This window comes from Thalassophryne amazonica, chromosome 15 (assembly GCF_902500255.1).
Source record: "Thalassophryne amazonica chromosome 15, fThaAma1.1, whole genome shotgun sequence".
NCBI lineage: Eukaryota > Metazoa > Chordata > Actinopteri > Batrachoidiformes > Batrachoididae > Thalassophryne > Thalassophryne amazonica.
The window spans coordinates 56,926,705-56,950,425 of record NC_047117.1 but is presented as its reverse complement, the minus strand read 5'-3'; the positions used below and the strand labels follow the sequence as shown (position 1 = coordinate 56,950,425).

General features: G+C 40.4%; 1 protein-coding gene across 3 annotated transcripts in view; it reads left to right on the top strand.

Moving 5' to 3' along the window:
- The window catches only part of prkcaa (protein kinase C, alpha, a), a 488,890-nt gene that overhangs the window by 392,476 nt on the left and 72,693 nt on the right, over window positions 1-23,721 (top strand). For all 3 annotated transcript variants that reach the window (XM_034187877.1, XM_034187878.1, XM_034187879.1), the window contains 4 exons: window positions 989-1,162; window positions 8,254-8,345; window positions 8,447-8,509; window positions 12,457-12,595. In XM_034187877.1, the coding sequence (XP_034043768.1) occupies window positions 989-1,162; window positions 8,254-8,345; window positions 8,447-8,509; window positions 12,457-12,595 (468 nt within the window). The remainder of the gene's footprint in view (window positions 1-988; window positions 1,163-8,253; window positions 8,346-8,446; window positions 8,510-12,456; window positions 12,596-23,721) is intronic.

Genomic DNA, 23,721 nt, shown 5'->3' with positions numbered 1-23,721 from the left:
TCAAAGTGGCAGTTCTGGGTGTTCCTGTTCTTGCTGTATCTTTGACACTTTTTCTGCCTTTGAATTCGGCTGACCGGCATTTAACTCTAGCATAAAAGCATTCTCCCCTAATGTCGTTACCGTGACCTAATGGATCTCCTTCGGAAACATTCCCTTTTCATAAGATACCGAGTCACAACACGCCTACTGTCTTTGTCCATTTTTCCAATCTGACACACCTCTACTCATTTCACTGAAATATTGTGTCAGCAACATTGCACCCAGTGAGTCAAAATTTCACACATTCTCAAGAGAAATGTTGGTTTCTCAGAATGCAAAAGCTGGAGAACCACGCCCTACAATTTTGGGTCAGGCTCAACACTTTTCAATCACTGCTTGTATAATATCCAATTGAAATGTCTGCCACCTGCTGGATGGTCAGTGGATATTGAAATGATGATAGATTATAAACAATGAGAGAGCCAGACCAATCCCACAAAGAAATGTACTTACTGAGAGAAGTAAACAGTTCCTGTCTTATTTCACAGTAGTTATGTTCTAAAATTCATCTAATGTAACACGGCCATACCGCCACACACCCCAGCTAAAAAAGGATTTCGTATGGATTCAGCCACAAAGATAAAGAGGATGACGGGGATGGTCGAGCCCAAGGCACATGAATTGGGTCTATGAAGGAGAGCGTTTCCACATAGAAATGTACTAAATCAGAGAAGTAAATAATTACTGTAGTTTCTGATTGTATAACAGTGGTCACATTCTAAATCTCATGACGCTTAAGCATTTGCATTAATGTAGCCACAGCACATCTCTTCTCTTTTCAGGTGGTTTTGAAGTTGCAGCTTAAAATGAGCTAGTTTGTCAGCTCTTTTGTTTCCTAAGCCTGGGTCTGGTGGCGCCCAAGGCCAGCGCTGCTTGTATGTTATTGACATTCTGCAAAAATCAAGAAGCTTTTCCTGTCGTTCTTTGCTCATCTTTACTGTCTTGGAAGGTTATGCTGGCAGAGATGAAAACCATTGAGGAACTCTATGCAGTAAAGATCCTGAAGAAAGACGTAGTGATCCAAGATGATGATGTAGAATGTACCATGGTGGAGAAGAGAGTCCTGGCCCAACAAGACAAACCACCCTTCCTCACATATCTCCACTCTTGCTTCCAGACTGTGGTAGGTACAGTGCTCCTGGAAAGAACACATGACTCCAGATCAGATCACATTAATCCACAATGGGCTGTTTGATAAACAACTTACCACAGACCAGCAGAGTATGCGTTCAATATGAACAGTTCTTTAAAACAAATAACAATAAAAAGGAAAAGATATCCTGGGTAGAAGGTTTGGGTGTCTACCTTTGCATGCACTTGTATATTGACTCAAGTTAAACCCAAACCACATAGCATATGAGCACAAACCATATTAGCAAAGCAAGATCTGCTCTGCATTCACATATTCAGTACGTAAGATCATCTATTAAGAACCTACTACCCAACCTTTACTGTAGTATGTACTAAAAGTAACGAGGCAGGTAAAAGGGGCACAATTTGAGCATACTACACTGCTGTCATCTTACCTGCCCTTGGACCCTGATGTTTGCAGAAGATGCATATGTGCATCCTGGTGGTGTAGTGGATCATAGGTGATCTGTGAATCGCCGTTTAAATCAAATGACACCTCTTTCCAAACATGGTAATTAAGGATGGGTATTGATAAGATTTTATCGATATTGATGCCATTATCGATTCTGCTTATCGATCCGATTCCTTATCAATACCTCTTGTGAATTTTCTGTGTACTAAAAGTAGGTTTTACAGGTTTTCTATGTCAACAACATTTTATTGAGTCTTCAAGTAAATAAATATGAAATTGGTCACTAGATCCTTGATCTCTGGACATAAATAAAAATAAACTAAATCTGTAGTTTTTGTCAAAAGCATTTCCTTTCAGACATTTTGGCATGAATGTCTCTCCATATCTCTGAGCTGAGCCCAGCCAGCTGCTGCATGTTAGCGCAGGACGTCTTGTTTTGGGAGGAACAAAACATTTTGATCAATTGCAGTTTGTTAGTATTATAACATTTGGAAAGAGGTTTCAATTGGTTTAAACGGTGTTTCGCTTTGAATTAATTAATTCCGACTACACTCTGTCTTTCTAACTTGACTCGGCAGAGAGCGGCGCAGTGTTTGGAGCTGTGTGAACAGAACGGAGAACGATTCTCGTTTCTTTCTCGCAACAAGACGGGAGTCCCAGTTAGTGACTTTAATCTACACAAAAGTGACTCAGAATTGACATATTCAGGGATGAAAATGGTCAAAAACAAAAAAAGTTGAAACCCAAAATTACCCCCTACCATCACCTGCACGAAAAGTTTTGAATTCTAGAAGCTCTGAAATGCAATCTGGGACTATTCCAGACAATAAACTGCAGTGAGGAAAAAAAACAACTTTCCTTATTCAAATTCATCCCAGTAGTTGAGATGGAAATTAAAGATGTTAACATTGAGTGTGCTGGAGTGAAAATTACGTTATCTCCAGAGATGCATTTTAACCTTTTTGTTGTGTATAGACCTCCCAATGCTAAAGACATATTTTTTAATTCACTGTCAGATATACTCAAAAAGTACAGCCCTAAAGATTTAATAGTAATGGGGGATTTGAACTTGGACTGGCTGAATAAAATACATAGGAAGAAACTTAAAGAAATTATGAATAGCTTCCACATGACTCAAATGGTGAGCAGTCCTACTAGGATAACCAATTCCACTCAAACACTATTGGATTTAATTTTCACCACTAAACCTGACCACATAACCAAAACATACAACTTGATAACAGGTTTATCAGACCATAACATCACATTGATAGCACGAAAGATGACAAAATGACGGCATAAAAACCAAAAAGGTGTTCTGAGTCATAAATTCTTACCCCATATTTCTAAAAAAAACTATGAACTTTTAAACAGTGAGCTCAAGAATGTCCCTTGGAGTGACATAATCAATTGGACAAACACTGAACAGGCTTGTGATGAACTAATAATGACAATCAAACAAATAATTTCCAAATTCACCATAACTCAGCCCAACAAAAAAAAGGTTAAAGTGAGGGTCCCGTGGTTAAATGAGATAAGCTGGGGACTCATGAAAAAAGGGACTCAGCTCTTAAAAGAGCCATTAAAACTGGCCTTAATACTGACCGTATGATTTTTAAAAGCCTTAGAAACAAAGTTACAATGCAGTTACGAAAGTCTAGAGCAGATTTTTTTTTCTACACATCATTAAAGCTGCTAAAGGGAATACTAGAGAACTCTGGAAATCCATTGATAAACTTACAGGTAAAGGACAAGTAACGAATGAAAATATAACATTAAAAATGAATCTCTCTATCCTCTATTATAATTTGGAAATTGGCAGCTGTTTTAATCAGAACTTTATTCAATCAGTTGAAACAATTAAGAATTTCCCCCCAAAAATGTACAATGAAATAGTGGTGAACAATCAAAATGAATTAAATCTAGAGCCAACAAATGAAGTAAAAGTAAACAAAATCCTATCTTTATTATCAAGCTCCCGGGCTAAGGATATCTATGGCTTTGATACAGTTTTTTTAAAAACACACAAAGACACCTTATCTGCTCCAATAACTAGGTTAATAAAGCAGTCTATGGCAGAAATTCATTTTCCTTCTGCCTTGAAAACGGCAATTGTGATGCCAATTCACAAAGTTGGCAATAGGCAAGACGTCAGTAATTACAGACCAATCAGTATCCTCCCTGTAATATCTAAGATCCTTGAGAAAGTGGTAGGGGAACAACTCACCCAACATCAGGATGAGCAACTATTACATCCCATGCTGTTTGGGTTTCGTGCAAATCACTCGACTGAAACTGCCTGCTGCTTGCTCATTGAAACAATAAAATCAAACCTAGACAATGGAGGGGTTGTAGGAGCTATTTTTTTAGATCTCCGTAAGGCATTTGACACCGTTAGCCACCCCATACTACTGTCGAAACTAACACAATATAAACTGTCTTCAAATACTCTGGCCTGGATTAAGTCCTATCTGTCCGACCGTTCTCAGTGTGTCCGCATCAATAACATCAGTTCATCTATAGAAAATATCCATTTTGGTTTACCACAGGGCTCTAATATCGGCCCTCTCCTTTTCTCACTCTATATAAACGACCTTCCATCTGTGTGCGAAGATGTACACGTCCAGATGTACGCACATGACACGGTCGTTTATGCCTGGGGGAAGGATGCAGAACAGGTAGCCAATAAACTCACCGTGGCCATGGAGAAGGTAGCCAGGTGGCTACATGACTCATGCCTCACTCTAAACACAAAGAAAACTGCTACAATGTATTTCACTAATAAATGCAAAAAGTCACCCTTTCCCAATATTACAGTAAATGGAGAAACGATTCAGAATGTGACAGAGTACAAATATTTAGGTATCATGTTAGACCCCACACTCACCTTCAAAAAACACGTTAAACAACTGTGTCAAAGCCTCAAATACAATATTAAAACTTTTAAATGCATTAGAAATTCACTCACACAAGGAGCGGCACAAATCTTCTTTAATGTCATGATAATGTCCCGTGTTTACTACTGCATAACCTGCTGGTCCAGGCAGGAAAAACCACCCTCAGGCCATTAGAATCACTTCACAAGCAAGCCCTAAAAGTACTGGACAGGAAACCAAGACAATACCATCATTGCCATATTCTACAAAAACATGGACTCCTCAATTTTGACAATATTCAGAGATTTGCCTCAATCCGTCTGGTCTTCAGAATCTTAAATAACTCTGCACCTGCACCACTTAAGGATTTTGTTCACTTCACATCTACAGTCACTACTAGAGCCACACGAGCCACCACCAGGGGGCAGTGTGCCATCCCAAAGTGCAAAACTTCATTTGCACAAACTGCCTTTTCTTATAATGCCATAAAAGAATGGAATAATCTTCCAAACGAACTAAAACATCAGATAAGCTATATCACCTTCACAGCAGAGCTTAAACAGTGGCTAGGGAATAACCAAACCTGCCAGCACTAATATTACTGTGTAGAAGTGGTTATTTTTTATTTATGTCTTGATATAAAATGATAGCTATATTAGGTAGGTCATTATGTATTTATTTATTTATTTTTTTTAAGATAAGGACTTGTCTGTAATTGCAATCATTGTTGAAATCTGTAATTTATTTTGTATATGTGTGAAAGTTGGAGCGGTTGTGTGTGTGTGTGTGTGTTGTGTGTGTGTGTGTGTGTTGTGTGTGTGTGTGTGTGTGTGTGTGTGTGTGTGTGTGTGTGTGTGTGTGTGTGTGTGTGTGTGTGTGTGTGTCTGACAGTGTTGGACTGTATGTGTGGTATTGTTTGACTGAGTATTCCTTCACTGTATTTTATTATGTAGTGGGGACTGCAGATGGAAACTCTTTAGCTATTTAGCTACAGTCTGGTACAGATCATCTTTGTTTTATGAGCTTAATGTCTCTGTACATTGTCCCTTTTCAAATAAAGGCGAGTAATAATAGTATTCTGCTCTTACTAGGATGCAGCAGTTTTCTGGCTTGGCAAATAGTTCTGGAGGAAATCACTGAAGAAATTAACAAATTGAAAATATGGTTTGACCGAAACAAGTTGTCATTAAGCTAAAATAAAACAGGGATGAAGTGGAGGTGTAAGAGTCAGTAAGTGTTCACAGGAAACAGTTATTTATTTCTATATTTATTTATTTATTTATGTTCATTGTTAGTTGGTTTTATATTTTTCTGTTGTGTTTTTTATCAGGTTCTTTTTGTCTCTTTCTCTAAAATTGTATTGTAGCATTATTAGTTATTATTACTGTTACTGTTGTTGCTATTATTATTATTATTGTTATTATTATTATTATTAACATATAAACAAAAATAAATTTAAAAAATATTGCAGTTTGTAATACATTTGACTCTTTTACAACAACAAACGCTGAGCCATTAATTATACAGAAAATAAATGCACACAAACGTGCTGAGATGCGAACATCTTAATGCTTTAACATTGAAAATGCCATAGACATGCTAACACATTAGCATCGGTCCAGTTTTTAAGTTATAAAATACATCAACTATTTCAGAAGACCATAACAGGTCGGTTTAACATAAAAAAGGTCAGTATTACTCACAGACAGCTCTGTGGGGTTTTAGCGGGGAAAAATCAAGATAAAGCGAAATAAAACAAAGAACCAACGAAGCAGCGGGTCGGATCACTGCTTCATTTCTTCAAGCTTCAAAGAAGATCCACAATGCAAAAATGGTTGAATACAGACCCTGCAGGGGTTCTGTAATCAACGTGGAGACATGATCATTTTCCCAACAAACACCCCTAAAAACAGCGGCTGCTCTGAAGGACCAATAAGGGAATCGTTAAGCAAAAAGGTTATTGATGTCGGTGGATCGAATCATTTCTTAACAATACCTGATAAGAACCGGTTCTCGATACCCAACCCTAGTTGTAATACAAACAATAAACTGCAATCGATCAAAATGTTTTTTTTTCTCCCAAAATAAGACATCCTGCGTTGATGTGCAGCAGCCCAAGACTGTAAGGCTGCAGACCTGCAGACTCCTGCAGGCAGCTGAGCTGAGCTCAGATGCATGGAGAGATAATCATGCCATTAATGTCTGAAAGGAAATACTTTTGACGAAAACTAAGGATTTTGTTTATTTCTATTTATGTCCGGAGATCAAGGACCTAGTGACCAATTTCATATTTATTTACTTTAAGACTCAATAAAATGTTGTTGCCATCGAAAACCTGTAAAGCCTACTTGTACCACACAGAAAATTCACAGAAGGTATCGATAAGGGAGTCAATAAGGAATTGGATCAATAAGCAGAATTGATAATGGTATTGATATCGATAAAATCTTATCAGTACCCATCCTTAATCAAGCATCTAACTCTCTGATGTTGCACTGAGTGGCCCCTCTTCTTTTCACATTTGTGATGTACAGTGATATTACAGGCACGTAATATATACAACTGCTCTCCTTTTCAGTTATGAAAGTCTTTTACACGTCTCTTTTCACTAGCTTTGTCGGAGTAGAAAGCAGCCACAGATGAACTGCCTTTGCAGATAAGAAATATGAGTAAGAATCAAGCATTAACTTAAGAACTGGAGCAGACTTAAGAACTGGAGCCTTTACTGTAGTTCACATTTTTGAGATTTTTGAATTTTTCATGCACTGTTTCTTGTATAATTTTAAGCCAAATGTAACAAAAATCAAGCCTTTCTTTAAACTCAAGCTTTTGCGGTAAATTGAGCCACGGCCACCGGTCAGAGCCGGATGCCAAACGTCTGTTAACAGTTACAGGCTGAGCTGAACTATAGCAGCTGATTAGAGCCGTAGCACCAGCAGGAACACTGAGGAAATAGGAAGCGACACAGCTTGGTGTCACACATAGCATATTCATGGACACACACATACACACGCTTGCTCTCCCACATACAAAAACACGCTGACTTACTCGTGCACTTTCACTCGTGCTGTGCAGTATTTCCAGTTTTCTTGCAGACCCTTTCCGAATAAAACATCTTCCAGCATATATGTGCACATAAAGTATTGTACAGTTTCTGGTAACAGCCAGAGGCTAAAACCTCTTTGTGTGTTTGCTCCACAGCTTTCTGTCTTCTCATGTAGCATGATACTTTTCACCAGTACCTCGCTCTAAATGTTTTATCAGAATTTTATTCACAAGACATTTGCTGCATTTCAAGTGTTGCTTCTGCACTGTGTTGCAAAGCAGGATTCATAATATCCCAGTGGGGTCGTCTGTGATTTCACTTTATTTTTTTTTAATATAATGGTGCACCAGTTAAGTCGCTGTGGCAGTGATCTGCTCATTACATCATTTGGAGCCATATTCCTCAAAATCCAGAATTCTAACAACATATAGTCAGACTAAACTAGACAGGACTTGTCTCGGGCTGTAGGGACCAGTGTTACTGGACAAAGAGAATATTTCTTTACACATGTATGTGTTAAGTGTTGTTCCCCCCACTTTGTTGTGAACTTTCTAGGTCAGCCTGTCACAGAAAGTGCAGCAGGAATGGCAGAGTGCTTCGGACAGCGAGGCTACGGGAGGACACAACACAGAATTGTGCCTTTGTGGTTGAAGCTTGAATGTAAATGTGGATTTGTTGTGTAATTTTTGTAGTGTTTGTGGAACATTCTGACTTTTCCTCCATGTACCTGTTTTTCTCTGTGATCACAGGACCGTCTGTACTTTGTCATGGAGTATGTGAATGGGGGAGATCTCATGTACCATATCCAGCAAGTCGGAAAATTTAAAGAGCCTCAGGCAGTGTAAGATTTTATGTGCCCACTGTTTCTTTTGGAATATAACAAAAAGCTGAATGTGAAGTGTTATCATGTTGTCTGTGAGTACACCTGAAGTGTCATTACAGGTTCTATGCAGCAGAGATCGCTGTTGGTCTCTTCTTCCTGCACAGTAAAGGGATCATTTACAGGTAAAGAACTCACTCATTTATACACTTTGTACAGCATTTGTGTTATTTCTACATTTTTACTGGCTGCATTTAATACATTGCTTTTGGCTGCAATTATATGTTGTGGTAATTTCTCCTGTTTTGAAAGCTGATGCATTTTTCCTTCCTGAAACACACAGCAGCTGGTAGCTGTTAGAAAATGCAACAGGAACAACAATGTTGTTCGGTATTAATGGTGTGTTCACTAAAATGAAAAAAAAGGACTAAAACAGACTGTGTTACTGACTGAATTAGCCAGTAATGAGTAGCTTTAACCATGAACTTGTTAAAGGAATTTAATGAATTTACTCATGGTAAACAATCAAATTGCTATACACCACAAAAGTTTGGCGGGGGGGGGGGGGGGCAGCAGGGGGTAGCAGCTGGTCATCTAGTCTACTTGCCAACTGCTGAGTGCTTCAGATTCAGAATTATACAGTCATTGCCTGCATGATAACAGAGGTAACTGAAAGTTTGAGGTGATCACAGTAATGAAATCAATTTTAATGCACAAAAACACAGTAAACACTGGTATCAAAATTGCCTAACTAATGTAGCGTTAAAGTACATCCGGAAAGTCTTCACAGCCCTTCACTTTTTCCACATTTTATGTTACAGCCTTATTCCAAAATGGATAAAAAAAAAAAAAAACACATTCCTCAAAATTCTGCACACAATACCCCATAATGACAATGTGGAAATTTTTTTTTTGCAAATTTATTAAATTTGCAAAATTATTCAAAGAATTTTGAGGGGGGAAAATTAATTTACTCCATTTTGGAATAAGGCTGTAACATACAATAATGTGGAAAAAGTAAAGAGCACTGAATACTTTCAGCCTCTGCTTTCCTCTATGGTGTCATCTGTTGGGCCCCGGGCAACACAGAGGGGGAGAGAAAGAGACTGAACAAGCTGGTCAGGAAGTCCAGCTCTGTCCTGGGCTGTCCTCTGGACTCTGGAGGAGGTGGCTGAGAGGAGGGTGTTAACCAAGTTCAAATCCATCATGAACAACTCCTCTCACCCTCTGCACCGGACTGTAGTGGAGCTGACCAGCTCGTTCAGTGACAGGCTGAGGCACCCTCGTGCAAGAAGGAACGATAGCACTGAGGCAATGAATGATGCAGCGTAACCAACGAATGCTGGGAAAGGAAGTATTGTGCTTTATACAGAATCGCGATAACTTTTGACATTTTGGATTTAACATAATTTATGAGTTTTCCAACTTAATTTATCATCGATAAAAACTTCAAGAAAGTTGGTTTCGGTTACTATTTCAGTTTCAGCAGTTCCTGGGCTTATTTCTGAATATAATACATTTGTTTTACCCAAATGAAGCAATAATTTATTTGACTCAAACCAGTATTTAAATTTTTTGTAGTTCCCTCTCCATCATGTCCAGGAGCTGTCCCAAATGATCCCCACTACCAAACACAGTCGTATCATCAGCAAACAAAATACATCTCACAGACTTGGAAACCAAACCTATATCTGCTGCAGTTGCTGAAGCCACAGGTACAGCATGTCCACGATCCTCTCCAGTTTGCATACAGAGAGAGAGTGGGGGTGGAGGATGCTGTTCTCTACCTTCTCCATCGCACCCTCTCACACCTGGATGAAGGAGGCTGCGCTCTGAGGGTGCTATTTCTTTATTTCTCCTGCGCTTTTAATACCATTCAGCCTCACCTGCTGCAGGAGAAGTTCATTAGAATGGCTGTGGAGCCACTCCTTGTGTCCTGGATCATGGAGTATTTAAACAACAGGCCGCAGTATGTCCGCATGGGACAAAACATCTCCAGCAACCTGAGCTGCAGTGTGGGAGCTCCCCAGGGGACTGTCCTGTTTCATGCTCTATTCACACTGTATACATCTGACTTCTGCCATAACACTGCAACCTGCCATATGCAGACGTTTTCAAATGATACAGCTATTGTGGCCTGCATCAGAGACGGAGAGGAGAGTACAGGCAGTTGGTGGAGGATTTTGTGGCTTGGTGCCAAAAGAACCAGCTCCAGCTAAATGTCCAGAAAACTAAGGAAATGGTTCTGGACTTCAGAAAGAAGTCTCCAATGCCTCAGCTGGTAAGCGTAGAGGGAAGTGATGTGGAGATGGTACCGTCTTATAAGTACCTGAGAGTGGTGTTGGACAATAAGCTGGACTGGACAGCCAACACAGACCTTTTTTACAAGAAGAGTCAGTCTAGGCTGTACTTTCTCCGAAAGCTGGGCTCATTTAACATCTCCTCTAAACTGCTGCACATGTTTAATCAGTCAGTGGTGGCGAGTGCTCTCCTCTATACTGTGGTCTGTTGGTGCAGCACCAGTAAGAAGAACATCTCCCACCTGAATAAGATCATTAAAAAGGCTGGGTCAGTGGTGGGACTGAAGCTGGCTCCAGTGGAAGAGGTGGTTGAGCAGAGGACTCTGTCCTGGTTCAAGGCAATTATGAACAATGCCTCACACCCTCTGCACGAGGCCTTCAGAGAGAGGAGGAGCATGTTCAGCAGCAGACTGCTGTCCCAGCGCTGCACCACAGACAGACTGAGGAAGTCCTTTGTGCCTCGTGCCATTAGATTGCACAACACTCTGACCTAGCAAGAGAGTCTTGTGTCTTTTTATGTTTGTATAACTTTATATGTTTTACAACTGACAGACTGTTTTTAATGTGATGTTACTGTATTTTAGTAATTTATTTGTTGTGTAACTGATGTTTTGTGAGCAGAGGGCCAAATGTAATTTCCTTCGGGATCAATAAAGTTCTTATCTTATCATTAATATACAACAGAAACAGTAACAGCCCAAGGACTGAACCCTCTTGAATTTGTCCCCCCAAAGTAGACACACTGATACCTGTTGTATACCCACAGACCTGCTCCAAAGACCTACAACATGATTTTGCTGCAGATAGTGTTTCTGTGCATCGTTCAACTATACAGCACACTTTGCACAAGGAGATGCTCTATGGGAGAGTAATGCAGAGGAAGCCTTTTCTGCGTATACACCACAGAATCACTTGAGGTATGCTAAAGCACATTTGGACAAGCCAGCTTCATTTCGGAATAAGGTGCTGGTGATTAAACCAAAGTTATTGAGTTATTTGGACATAACAAGGGGAGGTATGCATGGCAGAAAAAGAACACAGCATTCCATTTGCTACCTACAGTAAAAATTGGAGGTGTTTCCATCATGCTATGGGACTGTGTGGCCAGTGCAGGCACTGGAAATCTTGTTAAAGTTGAGGGTCACATGGATTCCAGTCAATATCAGCAGATTCTTGAGAACAATGTTCATGAATCAGTGACAAAGTTGAAGTTGCGCCGGGGCTGGATCTATCAACAAGACAACAACCCTAAACACTGCTCAGAATCTACTAAGACATTCATGCAGAGGAACAAGTACAACATTCTGGAATGGCCATCTCAGTCCCCAGACCTAAATATTATTGAAAATCTGTAGTGTGATTTTAAGTGGGATATCATGCTCGGAAACCAACAAACCTGACTGAACTGAACTTCTTTTGTAAAGAAGAATTATCCAAAATACTTGTACCTTCATCCAGAATCCAGACTCTCATTGGAAGCGATAGGAAGTGTTTAGAGGCTGTTATTTCTGCAAAAGGAGGATCTACTAAATATTGATGGGTTTTTTCTCTTGGGGTGCCCAAATTTATGCACCTACCTGATTTGGCTTAAAGAATTATTGCACACTTTCTGTAAATCCTATAAACTTCATTTCACTTCTCAAATATTACTGTGTTTGTCTGCTATATGATATATTTAACTGAAATTTCTAATCCAAACAACCAGTGATTTATAAAGGAAAAACATGGAGCTCAATAGGGGTGCCCAAACTTTTACATACACTGTATGTGTGTGACATTAAAGCAGTGTTCGCTCATGTGCATCTTTTGTGAATGTCTTTCTGCTTACTCAGGGATCTGAAGTTGGACAATGTGATGCTGGACTCTGAAGGACACATTAAGATTGCTGACTTTGGCATGTGTAAAGAGAACATGTTTGACGGAGTGACAACACGCACGTTTTGTGGAACTCCAGACTACATAGCTCCAGAGGTAGTGTGTGTGTGTGTGTGTGTGTGTGTGTGTGTGTGTGTGTGTGTGTGTGTGTGTGTGTGTGTGTGTGTGTGGTGTGTGTGTGTGTGTGTGTGTGTGTGTGTGTGTGTGTGTGTGTGTGTGTGTGTGTGTGTGTGCGTGTGTGTGTGTTGAGGCATGAGGTCATCATTGTCGCCGTCTGGTCTGAGCACCTGTCAACCTTGCGCTTCAGATTAAGGTCATTGCCTCAGGACAGACAGACAGTCAAACACACTCATGTTGTATGTTCTCCTATTAGACACTGTGTTCGCTGTCATGTCCAAATTTTACCCAAATATGCAAACTGACTTCTTATTACAATATCAATATGAAGACTTGTCTGATTTTGTCCTGGTTGGGTTTTGGGGTCATACGTCTTTGTACAAACACAGTCTTGGCTAATGGACCTTGGTGTTTGTCTTTTCCATAAATCACCTTTGACATTTTAAATACTGTGGATGGGAAATGTTTCTTTGCAGTAACGCTTGAAAAGTCAGTCCACTTTCCTAATTTGACATGTCTCAGTGTAATGCGCCTTTTCCGTTATTAAGCACTTCAGTGATGATTCTTTCAAACAGTTTTCCTCCTCTTCATTAATTGAAGTGGAAACTGTGCATTGATTTAACAGGATCTCTCCCCATCAAATCACTACCGCTCCCATTTAATGGAAACTGAATGTCTCTCCTTTATACCAGAATGTTTCCACTATGTCCACAACCTGACTGAGTGGGATTTTGTGTATTTGGAAACATTTTTTATCCTGACCAGCACCAGCTTAATGCAGTTTGCAACCTCATCACTAAATTATACTAAATCATACATAATGTAGCTTTCACCTTTAGCAGTGTTTGCTCAGGTTGAACAAGTTCATTGCTTTTTTGCTTGGGAGCACAATAAATCACCATCCCCAATCAATTCAGTTTATCTGTTTCACCCAGTGCAGCATAAGGAAAGGTCCATGCTGCAGTTGACATTGTATCATGCTGTACGTACTGGTTTAATTTGTCCACCTCTTTAGTACAGTTATTCCTCTAAGTCAGCTCTCGTGAGGTAGAGGCCTGCATACTTTCCATTTCCAACTACAAGACCTCTGTTTAACCAAGGCCTGTGCAAAGCACTGACAACAGGAAAACATACAGGGCTTACAAGGACAAAATTTAAGAACCACTGTTTTAATTTATTCTCTTTCATTTATTCTCTTTATAATATGGACTGACAGTGTAAAGTCAGTTCTTCACCAGCACTGCCCAGTTTGGGGCCCTTGGGCCACATTTGGCCCAGGTCCATGTTCCATTTGATTTGGCCCATTTTGTTTCCCAGGTATTTTTATTTCTGCCCCCTGATCTTTTAAGGATCACTGTAGTTGCATATCTAACCACAATTTTACATGTGGGGTACTATTCTGTGATGGTCAGTGCACTTCACTTTCCTTGGAAGTCTTTTTTGAATAACCACTGCCATCTACTGGGCTCAGAAAAAATGAATTCTTCACAAGGCCTGTTTTGTCATCACTACACCAATGAACAATGTGGTGCAAGGTCTAGCTTGGGCATTTTATAATGTGTAACTTGAATGTTGTAAACATAGATTCCAATACTGATTTGTTACTGTGTCATCATTTTTGACAATTTTTCAAGATAAAGCAAATTTAAAAATTTTCATTAACATTCATTCATTTTCCGAAGCACTTGCATGCACATTCTTCCCTTATCTTTCCTTTGAAATATGTTGTGCAAAAAGAAGCATGTAGATGTTTTATTATCACTACAATCTGAACGTTATTAACATATTGCATGGAGATTACAGGAGTCTTTTATTATCATGAAATTAGTTTTAGATTTTAGATGTTAATTCTGTACAAAATATAATGTAATATTGTCAGGCTGAGAGAAGGCATGGCACAGACAGAGGTTGGACACAATATGCAGACTCTCAATTAAGGGCGTAGGAGTAAAAAGGATGAATCTGTATTACAGGCTAGGGTTCGGTTCACAGTTAAGCAGTCCGTGGAGCAAAGATATCAGACAGGTGCAAGGCAAAAAACGTGGCCCAAAGACAAGCACGGTTCTGTAGCACAAGCTAACAGGGTTGCCAGGGCTGAGGCAAAAGGCGAGGTCTGGAAAACAGAGCAGGGTCAAAACGCGGCTTGGCAAAACAAGACTGTGACAGAGAGCTGGTAAGTGAACGGGTTCACAAGCTATTAACGCAGGAGTGACCTAAAACAGCTTAAATAGGGAAGGTGGTGATTGGGAAATGAAACACGTGTGGAAGAAGCACCTGGAAAGGGGGTGTGGCAGAAAGATGAGGATGAGAGCAGAGCAGATGCAAGAGTGTAAGGGAAGGAAAACACAAAGCAGGCAGAACCAGAGTGAAGTGATGAAAGATACAAAGACACCAGAGCAAGTGCAATAGCGTGACATGATGTAACAACCAAAGACAAATCAATAACCAAAGACGGAACAAAATACTAACATGAAAAGAATTGCACAAAGAAACAACTAAAAGAACCAAAAAGGCAACAACCAGTAAATAAATGTTAAGACTAAACAAGAATGGAACTCACAGGTGCCAAAAAAAATAACAGATAATTTAACATATGAGAGAACAAAACAACCAAGAACATAAAATTAATGATTAAGATGGCAGTTCTATACTGTATGTACTTGTATATGACAGATACAATCATATGGAATTGTTTTTTGGGATTTAGTAGAAAAAAAATCTTCTAAGGGGATTTTGCTCACCGAATGCCATGATTTATTGATTTATCAGTGAACACCACAAAAAGTTTGTAAACATAATCAAATCAACATTTGGTGTGAACACATTTGGTGGTACATCAGTATCAGTGCTCCAAAGCCATAGATTTTATTTATATACACATTGGTTAAAAACTTTTAAACTCATTTTTTTTTCCCCATACAATACATGTTAGAATTTTTTACTTCAATTCCACATAATTTAGTGATTTAAAAATAATACTTGCAGGAAAAATTTATTTTGGTTTTATTGACATTGTCAGTTTTTGATTGATTAACATAATCAGGGGTTAATTGGAGCACCTTCAGCTGTATCTAAATCTCACACATTGAATAAAAACGTCAGTAGGGCGAAAATTGAATTTCAACGTTTTTTGGCCAAAGTGTATGTAAACGTATTGTATGACATCAAATCTTCACCTGCAGATAACCAATGATTCTGGAGGCATTTAACCAGTGCAAGGTTAAGGGCCCCTTCAAACATAACACCATTGAAACCAACTAGTGCACGAAGGAGGAATTGCATGTTATTCGTGAAAAATTGGAGCTGCCTCTAACGCCTTGTACACCTGTTGCTACAACCATTCGTGCACTGCAGCGGCCGTAAGACGGAGAGTGCCCTGTGAGTGCACTTTTGATCTCTCAGAACTCAGATGTAGGGATACTTGCACACGTGCACACACAGAGTTCTCCCTGTGTTGACTCTGACCTATATACCCAGTCACTGGCACCGTCTGTCTAGGAGCAAAGCTCACTGATCTGAAGTTCCATCTCACAGATTCTGACACAAAGCAAAAGAGATAGGAAGAAAGTGTACTGATGGCTCAAGGTATTAAGGCAGCAAAGAGGAGGAGAGAAAGCAGGGATTTAAAGGAGAAAAAGTGGCGTAATCATCACTGTGTACCACGTTTCGGCAAAGCATTTGAGGATTTTAAGTTGTGTGATATGGGCCATTTCCCCTATGCCCCAGTTGGCCCCCACGTACTGTGACATTCGGAGGCATTCCCCTCAGTCCACTGTGGCCTGAGGGCACTCACTGGTTGACATATTTATGTTGTCACGATGACATGTAAATTTAGTCCCAGTTTCAGATCTTATTTTTCTGATAAACAGGTAATCCCACTAAATGCATTAATGACACAGCATGTGTAGAATGTAGCGCTCTGAGTCTGTGCATCTTTTTTGTATTTAGCAGTGGAATAACATAGTGTATAGCATTAATTCTCTTTGCAATATTTTATTTTGCTTTTATGAAGGGAAAATAATTTATTTTGAACAAGCCAGTAAAATGGAAGCACAGTCCCCAAAACTATGCACTCACTTATAATTAGAACCATTAGTCTGCCTTTAAGCACCTTTGACTATGTATGATTCAGAGTTGTTGGAGATACAGAGATGTAGTTGTTGTTTTATCATTTATTTATTTATTTGAGAGGGATAATGACTGTTGGCATTTGTCATTTCTTTAAAGGTTTGCAAAGTGGGAATAGCAACCCTGAGTCATCATGTAGGTGTCATCAGGCCACTTGCTTCAGTATTTTTTTAAACTCTTCAAGTTATTCAACACTCACTTTTTTACAAATTTGTAAACTTCCAACATCGTTAGCGGACAAGTGCTCAAAATGAGGGAATGTGAGAAAGAAAGAAGGTGGAAACCAGAAAATGAGGAGAAGCAAATTAATTTTAATAGCAGAACTGAGAGAAATGCAGAGAGCAAGAGATGGAAGTATACTGTGAAGACGTACTTTGCCATAACATAACTCTGCAGTAAAACCAACATAAACCTAGTGCAGGAAGATCTGTGCATAGCATGGAGTCTACCAGTGCACCACGTGTGAACCGAAGTTGAAATTCTATCATCAAATGGCTATTAGTACATTGAAATTATAAATAATTCACCATATTTGTTTAATCTGTCACCGCTATCAACAACAATTTAAAAAAAATCTATACATTGCTCTCAGATTAGTCTTCAAAACACACAATGACCATTTGTTAAATAAAATAGAATTTTATGATGTGAAGAAATCATGAAAAACTGTGGTATACAACTAAATACTAGTTTAGTGATTCACAGGATTGCTAAAAAAGCAGTTTGAACATAATAGTTTTGAGTTTGTAGCGTCAACAGCAATGCTACTATTATTGTGAACACCACCCCCTTTTCTACTTTTTTTTTACTAATAGCCCAATTTCATAGCCTTAAGAGTGTGCATATCATGAATGCTTGGTCTTGTTGGATTTGTGAGACTCTACTGAATCTATTGGTACCTTGTTTCCCATGTAACAATAAGAAATGTACTCAAAACCTGGATTAATCTTTTAGTCACATAGCACTACTATATTCTGAACACTACTGTATCCCCTTACTTAGCTGACCTAATTAAACCCTATGTACTGGCCCGGGCTCTGTGTTTTCAGGGCGCAGGACTACTTTGTGTTCCTAGGGTGAATAAAACCTCTGCCGGCCAGAGCTTTCTCTTATTGTGCACCAGTTTTGTGGAATGATCTCCCTATGCAGATAAAACAGTCTGATTCTGTCAAGAAATTCAAGTCTTGCGGGACGACTGTTGAACACAGGATGCCGGACTGACAGACTGCACACTGCATTTGAAATGGACATTTTCACTGGAACGGGCTCACTGATGGCTGCTCTTTTTCCCTCTTTCCGAGGTGCAGAGGGAAATGTGTGGGAATGGCGTCTGTGAACAGCAGGATGTTGGGCCAACTGCAACATGCCATGCCTGAAGCTGATGCAGCAGATGTTCTGAATTACTGTTTCTGTCTCTTCATCTCTGTTAAACTTTGTACAAACCTTGTAACTGTTAGAATGGCCTAAGCAGTGGGTCACCCCTCTGAGTCTGGTCTGCTTGAGGTTTCTTCCTCAATCATCAGAGGGAGTTTTTCCTTGCAACTGTCACCTGTGTGCTTGCTCTAGGGGTTGGTAAGGACTAGGGTTGCGTATCGACCCAGTTCACTGGTTCTTTTCGGATATTGTTAAGAATTGATCGATCCACCGACATCAATAGCCTTTTTTCCTTCAGAGCAACCCTTGTTTTGAGGGTGTTTGCCAGGAAATGATCTTTTCTCTACGTTGATTACAGACCTTGCAGCTGCTCTGTAATCAACCTCTTCTGCAGCGCAACTCCCGCTGGCTCATTGGTTCTTTGATTCGCTGCTCTTCAGAAGCGAAAGTCCGCTTCTTAACCCCTTTCAAAGCCATTAAAATATGTCAACCATGAGTCACTTTTGTGTGGATTCAAGTCACTAACTAGGACTCTTGTCTTGTTGCAGTCAAGAAATGAGAATCGTCCTCCGTTCAGTTGGCACAGCTCCAAACGCTGCACGGCTCTCTGCTGAGACCTGTCAGAATTAATAACTTGAAAACAAATTGCCGCTTTAAATAAAAGTCCCCTCTTTCGAAACGCTGTAATACAGACCATAAACTACAATTGACTAAATGTTTTTTCCCCCCAAAATAAGACGTCGTGCATTCTTTATGAATTACATCCTGACATGCAGCACAGCTGCAAGGGCTCAGCTCAGATTTATGGAAAGGCATTCATGCCAATAATGTCTGAAAGGAAATGCTTTTATGAATTACATCCTGACGCGCAGCACAGCTGCAAAGCTCAGCTCAGATGTACGGGAAGACATTCATGCCAATAATGTCTGAAAGAAAATGCTTTTGATGAAAACTACAGATTTTGTTTATTTCTATTTATGTCCAGAGATCAAGGATCCACCATGTAGAGTTTATTATGTCCAGAGTTTAAGGATCCAGTGACCAATTTCATATTTATTTACTTTAAGACTCAATAAAATGTTGTTGACATAGAAAGCCTGTAAAGCCTACTTTTAGTACACAGAAAATTCACAAGAGGTATCGATAAGGGAATCGATAAGGAATCGGATCGATAAGCGGAATCAATAATGATATCGATAAAGTCTTATCAATACCCATCCCTAGTAAGGATAGACCTTACTTGTGTGAAGCGCCTTGAGGCAGCTTGTTGTGATTTGGTGTTGTAAATGTAATAAATTTAATTGAATTGAGAACCAGCTTGTACTTTGTCATGGATACGTGACATCACAATTTGGAACTTTATACTGCTGAGAGACGGTAAAACATCATGATGATGGCACACCATGTTATATGATACCATGTTAATTTATGAGCCCAACGTTTATCACTGTTACAGACTTGCATAAAATCAATAATGTTGAACATTCAGCAGCTGGAGCAGTGTGATGTCAGATGAATCAATTTTCCATTCAGGCATCTTGTCATCTGGGTTAACCAGTTCCATCAGTGGCTGTGCCCATCACACCATGCCATCTAGATCTGCATTGGGATTCCTCACAATTTTTATGCCCTTCCTGATGCAGCTCACTTCTACAGGAGAAACATGCTCCGCAGTTCCTCGTTTTCCCCAGGCCGTCTCCCCAGTAAAAGTACTAATCAGGGCCTGCTCTGTTTCATTTCTGAGATCTCCGGGATCAGGTGATTTATTTGTTTATGTGAGAATAAAGTGAGATTAAACTAAAACATGTATGGTAACCCTAGTTAGGGTCATACACCATTAATTTGAAAACTATAGCAATACCAATAAGTGTTACTGTATTCCCACACCTGGAAAAATAATTTGGGGATGGGGTTGAGAAAAGAGTAATCACCTTGTCCATCTGTCTGTGTCTTGTAAGTACATTTGCTAAAGTGGTTGGTTGATCTCAGTGAAGCTTCACACAGTGATATCACATCATGTTAAGATAATTGGACTTTTTAATGTATACATTATATTTATCACTTACATATTTAAGCAGACTTGTTTAATTGGGATGTACAGTTTATTAATTCAGGGATTTCTTCACAATACACAGATCAAATCAATTTTATTTATATAGCGCCAAATCACAACAAACAGTTGCCCCAAGGTGCTTTATATTGTAAGGCAAAGCCATACAATAATTACGGAAAAACCCCAACGGTCAAAACGACCCCCTGTGAGCAAGCACTTGGTGACAGTGGGAAGGAAAAACTCCCTTTAACAGGAAGAAACCTCCAGCAGAACCAGGCTCAGGGAGGAGCAGTCTTCTGCTGGGACTGGTTGGGGCTGAGGGAGAGAACCAGGAAAAAGACATGCTGTGGAGGGGAGCAGAGATCAATCACTAATGATTAAATGCAGAGTGGTGCATACAGAGCAAAAAGAGAAAGAAACACTCAGTGCTCATGGGAACCCCCCAGCAGTCTAAGTCTATAGCAGCACAACTAAGGGATGGTTCAGGGTCACCTGATCCAGCCCTAACTATAAGCTTTAGCAAAAAGGAAGGTTTTAAGCCTAATCTTAAAAGTAGAGAGGGTGTCTGTCTTCCTGATCCGAATTGGGAGCTGGTTCCACAGGAGAGGAGCCTGAAAGCTGAAGGCTCTGCCTCCCATTCTACTCTTAAAAACCCTAGGAACTACAAGTAAGCCTGCAGTCTGAGAGCGAAGCACTCTATTGGGGTGATATGGTACTATGAGGTCCCTAAGATAAGATGGGACCTGATTATTCAAAATGATGAACAGATGCAAAGTGGAATAGTGTGCTGTGGTCTCACGAGTCCACATTTCAAATTGTTTTTGGAAATCATGGACGCCATGTCCTCCGGACAAAAGAGGAAAGACCATCGAGATTGTTAGTTCAAAAGCCAGCATCTGTGATGGTATGGGGGGTGTGTTAGTGCCCATGGCATGGGCAACTTACACATCTGTGATGGCACCATGAATGCTGAAATGTACATCCAGGTTTTGGAGCAACACATGCTGCCATCCAAGCAATGACTTTTTCAGGGACATCTCTGCTTATTTCAGCCAGACAATACCAAGCCACATTCTGCACGTGTTACAACAGCATGGCTTTGTAGTAAAAGAGTGTGGGTGCTAGACTGGCCTGCCTGCAGTCCAGACCTGTCGCCCATTGAAAATGTGTGGCACAATATGAAGCGCAGAATATGAGAATGGAGACCCCGGACTGTTAAACAACTGAAGTTGTACATCAAGCAAGAGTGGGAAAGAATTCCACCTACAAAGCTTCCACAATTAGTGTCCTCAGTTCCCAAACGCTTATTGAGTGTTGTTAGAAGGAAAGGTGATGTAACACAGTGGTAAACATACCACTGTCCCAGCTTTTTTGAAACGTGTTGTAGTCATCCATTTCAAATGAGCAAATATTTGCACAAAAACAATGAAGTTTATCAGTTTGAACATTAAATATCTTGTCTTTGTGGTGTATTCAGTTGAATATAGGTTGAAGAGGATTTGCAAATCATTGTATTCTGTTTTTATTTACATTTTACACAACATCCCAACTTCATTGAAATTGGGGTTGTACTATCACAATATATAATACTTGCTAGCAACAAGTATGGTAGAAGGGGTTGTCATTTTGTGTTCTTGATCACGTATCTCTATTTTATGGATGTTTCTTTTCTGTACCAAATTGAAATGCCTCAGCTGGTAGCTCTATCTATCAATCTACCTGTACATACACACTCACACTAACTTGCTCATGATTTGAGGAAAGCTTGCAGCAAATAATATAAACCATAAATGTTGTCATGAGACTTCCAAACAACAAGACATGAGACAAAAACTTTTATGAAACCTAACATTTATGTTATGTGTCGGACGCAGCTCGGAGAACCGACCAGCGTTTGAAGGACCCAGTATGAAATAAGCAGAGCACGGTACAAAGGCTAACTGAATTTAATACATAACAGTGATAATATAACAAAAAGGTGCGGTCTGGCGTGGTGCGCTCCCAGCAGCGCTAACGGTCCGGAGCCAGAAGCTGTTTCGGACCCAAGGACCCCGCCGACACCCCCCAGGTGGCCGCAACAACCGAGTCTGTGAAAGAAGGAACCATTATGTGAGTCCACACTCTACACACAGAACACTTAAAGGTGTACAAACAGCAAACACTTCCTGGCTTGATTGCTGATCAGCTTCCCAACCTGCAGGCATGGAACATCCAGTTCACAAAACTCCACCGCAGTGGAAGCTGATACATGACTAACAAACAGCTCAATACAATAAGGTGTGAGGGACACCACATTTACTGACTGTATAACTGTTAGTCACAAAATCCAACGTACCTCAGGAAGTGTGCTGACGAGCGTGAGACCTCACCCCCTCCTCTTTCACAGACCGTGCATCAAACCTGGACATTCTCAGCGTCCGCTGCTGATGAGATGGCTCCCAAGACGACGATCTCACCCGTCTGGTCACAAGGTCGAGTCTCTGGCAAATACACACTGTGCACTCCAGTCTTAAATGCCAACATGCTCCAATCCATCCAGATGCACCTCAGCTGTGAGTCCTGACGAGTCGCAGGTGATCAGGGTGAGGTCCTGATAACCTCAGCAACACAGCCACTCAGTCCCAAATGCACGCCACCTGGGAGGAAAACAAAAAGACAAACAAACCGGCAGCCAGGCCCCCCCAGCCATATAACAGTACCCCACCCTCACGGGAAGCCTCCCGGCGACCACACAGCTTCCTCCGCCACAGGACCCCGGGTATACTGGAGCCGCCAAGTCCCGAACTCCCAGGTGGCCACTGCCTCCGCGTGTCGGACCTGGTACTGCTTCCAGGTAGAACGATATCTCGGCAATGAGGTGGAGATGCCGTCCTGCTGATATACCCCACTGATGATTGCCGTCAGCTGTCTCAGGTGATGGGTGACAGCTGTCACCGAGGCTGCTCCCGTGAGGCGGCGGCGCCCTCTGGTGCCTGGAGCCCGCACTCCAGGCAGGGCGCCCTCTGGTGGTGGTGGGCCAGCAGTACCTCCTCTTCAGCGGCCCACACAACAATTTAAAGGCAGACAACAACTTCTCAGCAATCCAGACTATCTGTAGCGCACAATACAAAGTGAATACCACAAGCACATTTGGGGATTTCTCTGCACCTATGAGCACACATACCCATACTGCTTATACAGTGTGGCCGCTTGGTTTGAAATTATCAACAGCATTGGTTGGAAACTAGCAAAGACACTCATGCTGAAATACTATGCTATACACTGAGTGTAAGACAGGGACCTAGTTCTGTTTTAGTTAAATTTTAACATTGGCATTAGCTAATGTTAAAATGAGGCTAACATTACCTTCATTTGTCTACAGCTAAGCATAGTACTGCCTTTCAGTCTTCCACAATAAATCAGTTCCACTGCTTTGACATTAAAATGCTTTATTGTGAATGACATTAAGTATTGTGTAGTAGCAACATAGTAGTTTGTAGCTTTACACATTTTACTTACTGCTTTTGGTAACATGGAAATGCACGAGCCTGGAATGCCAAATGAAACCTGG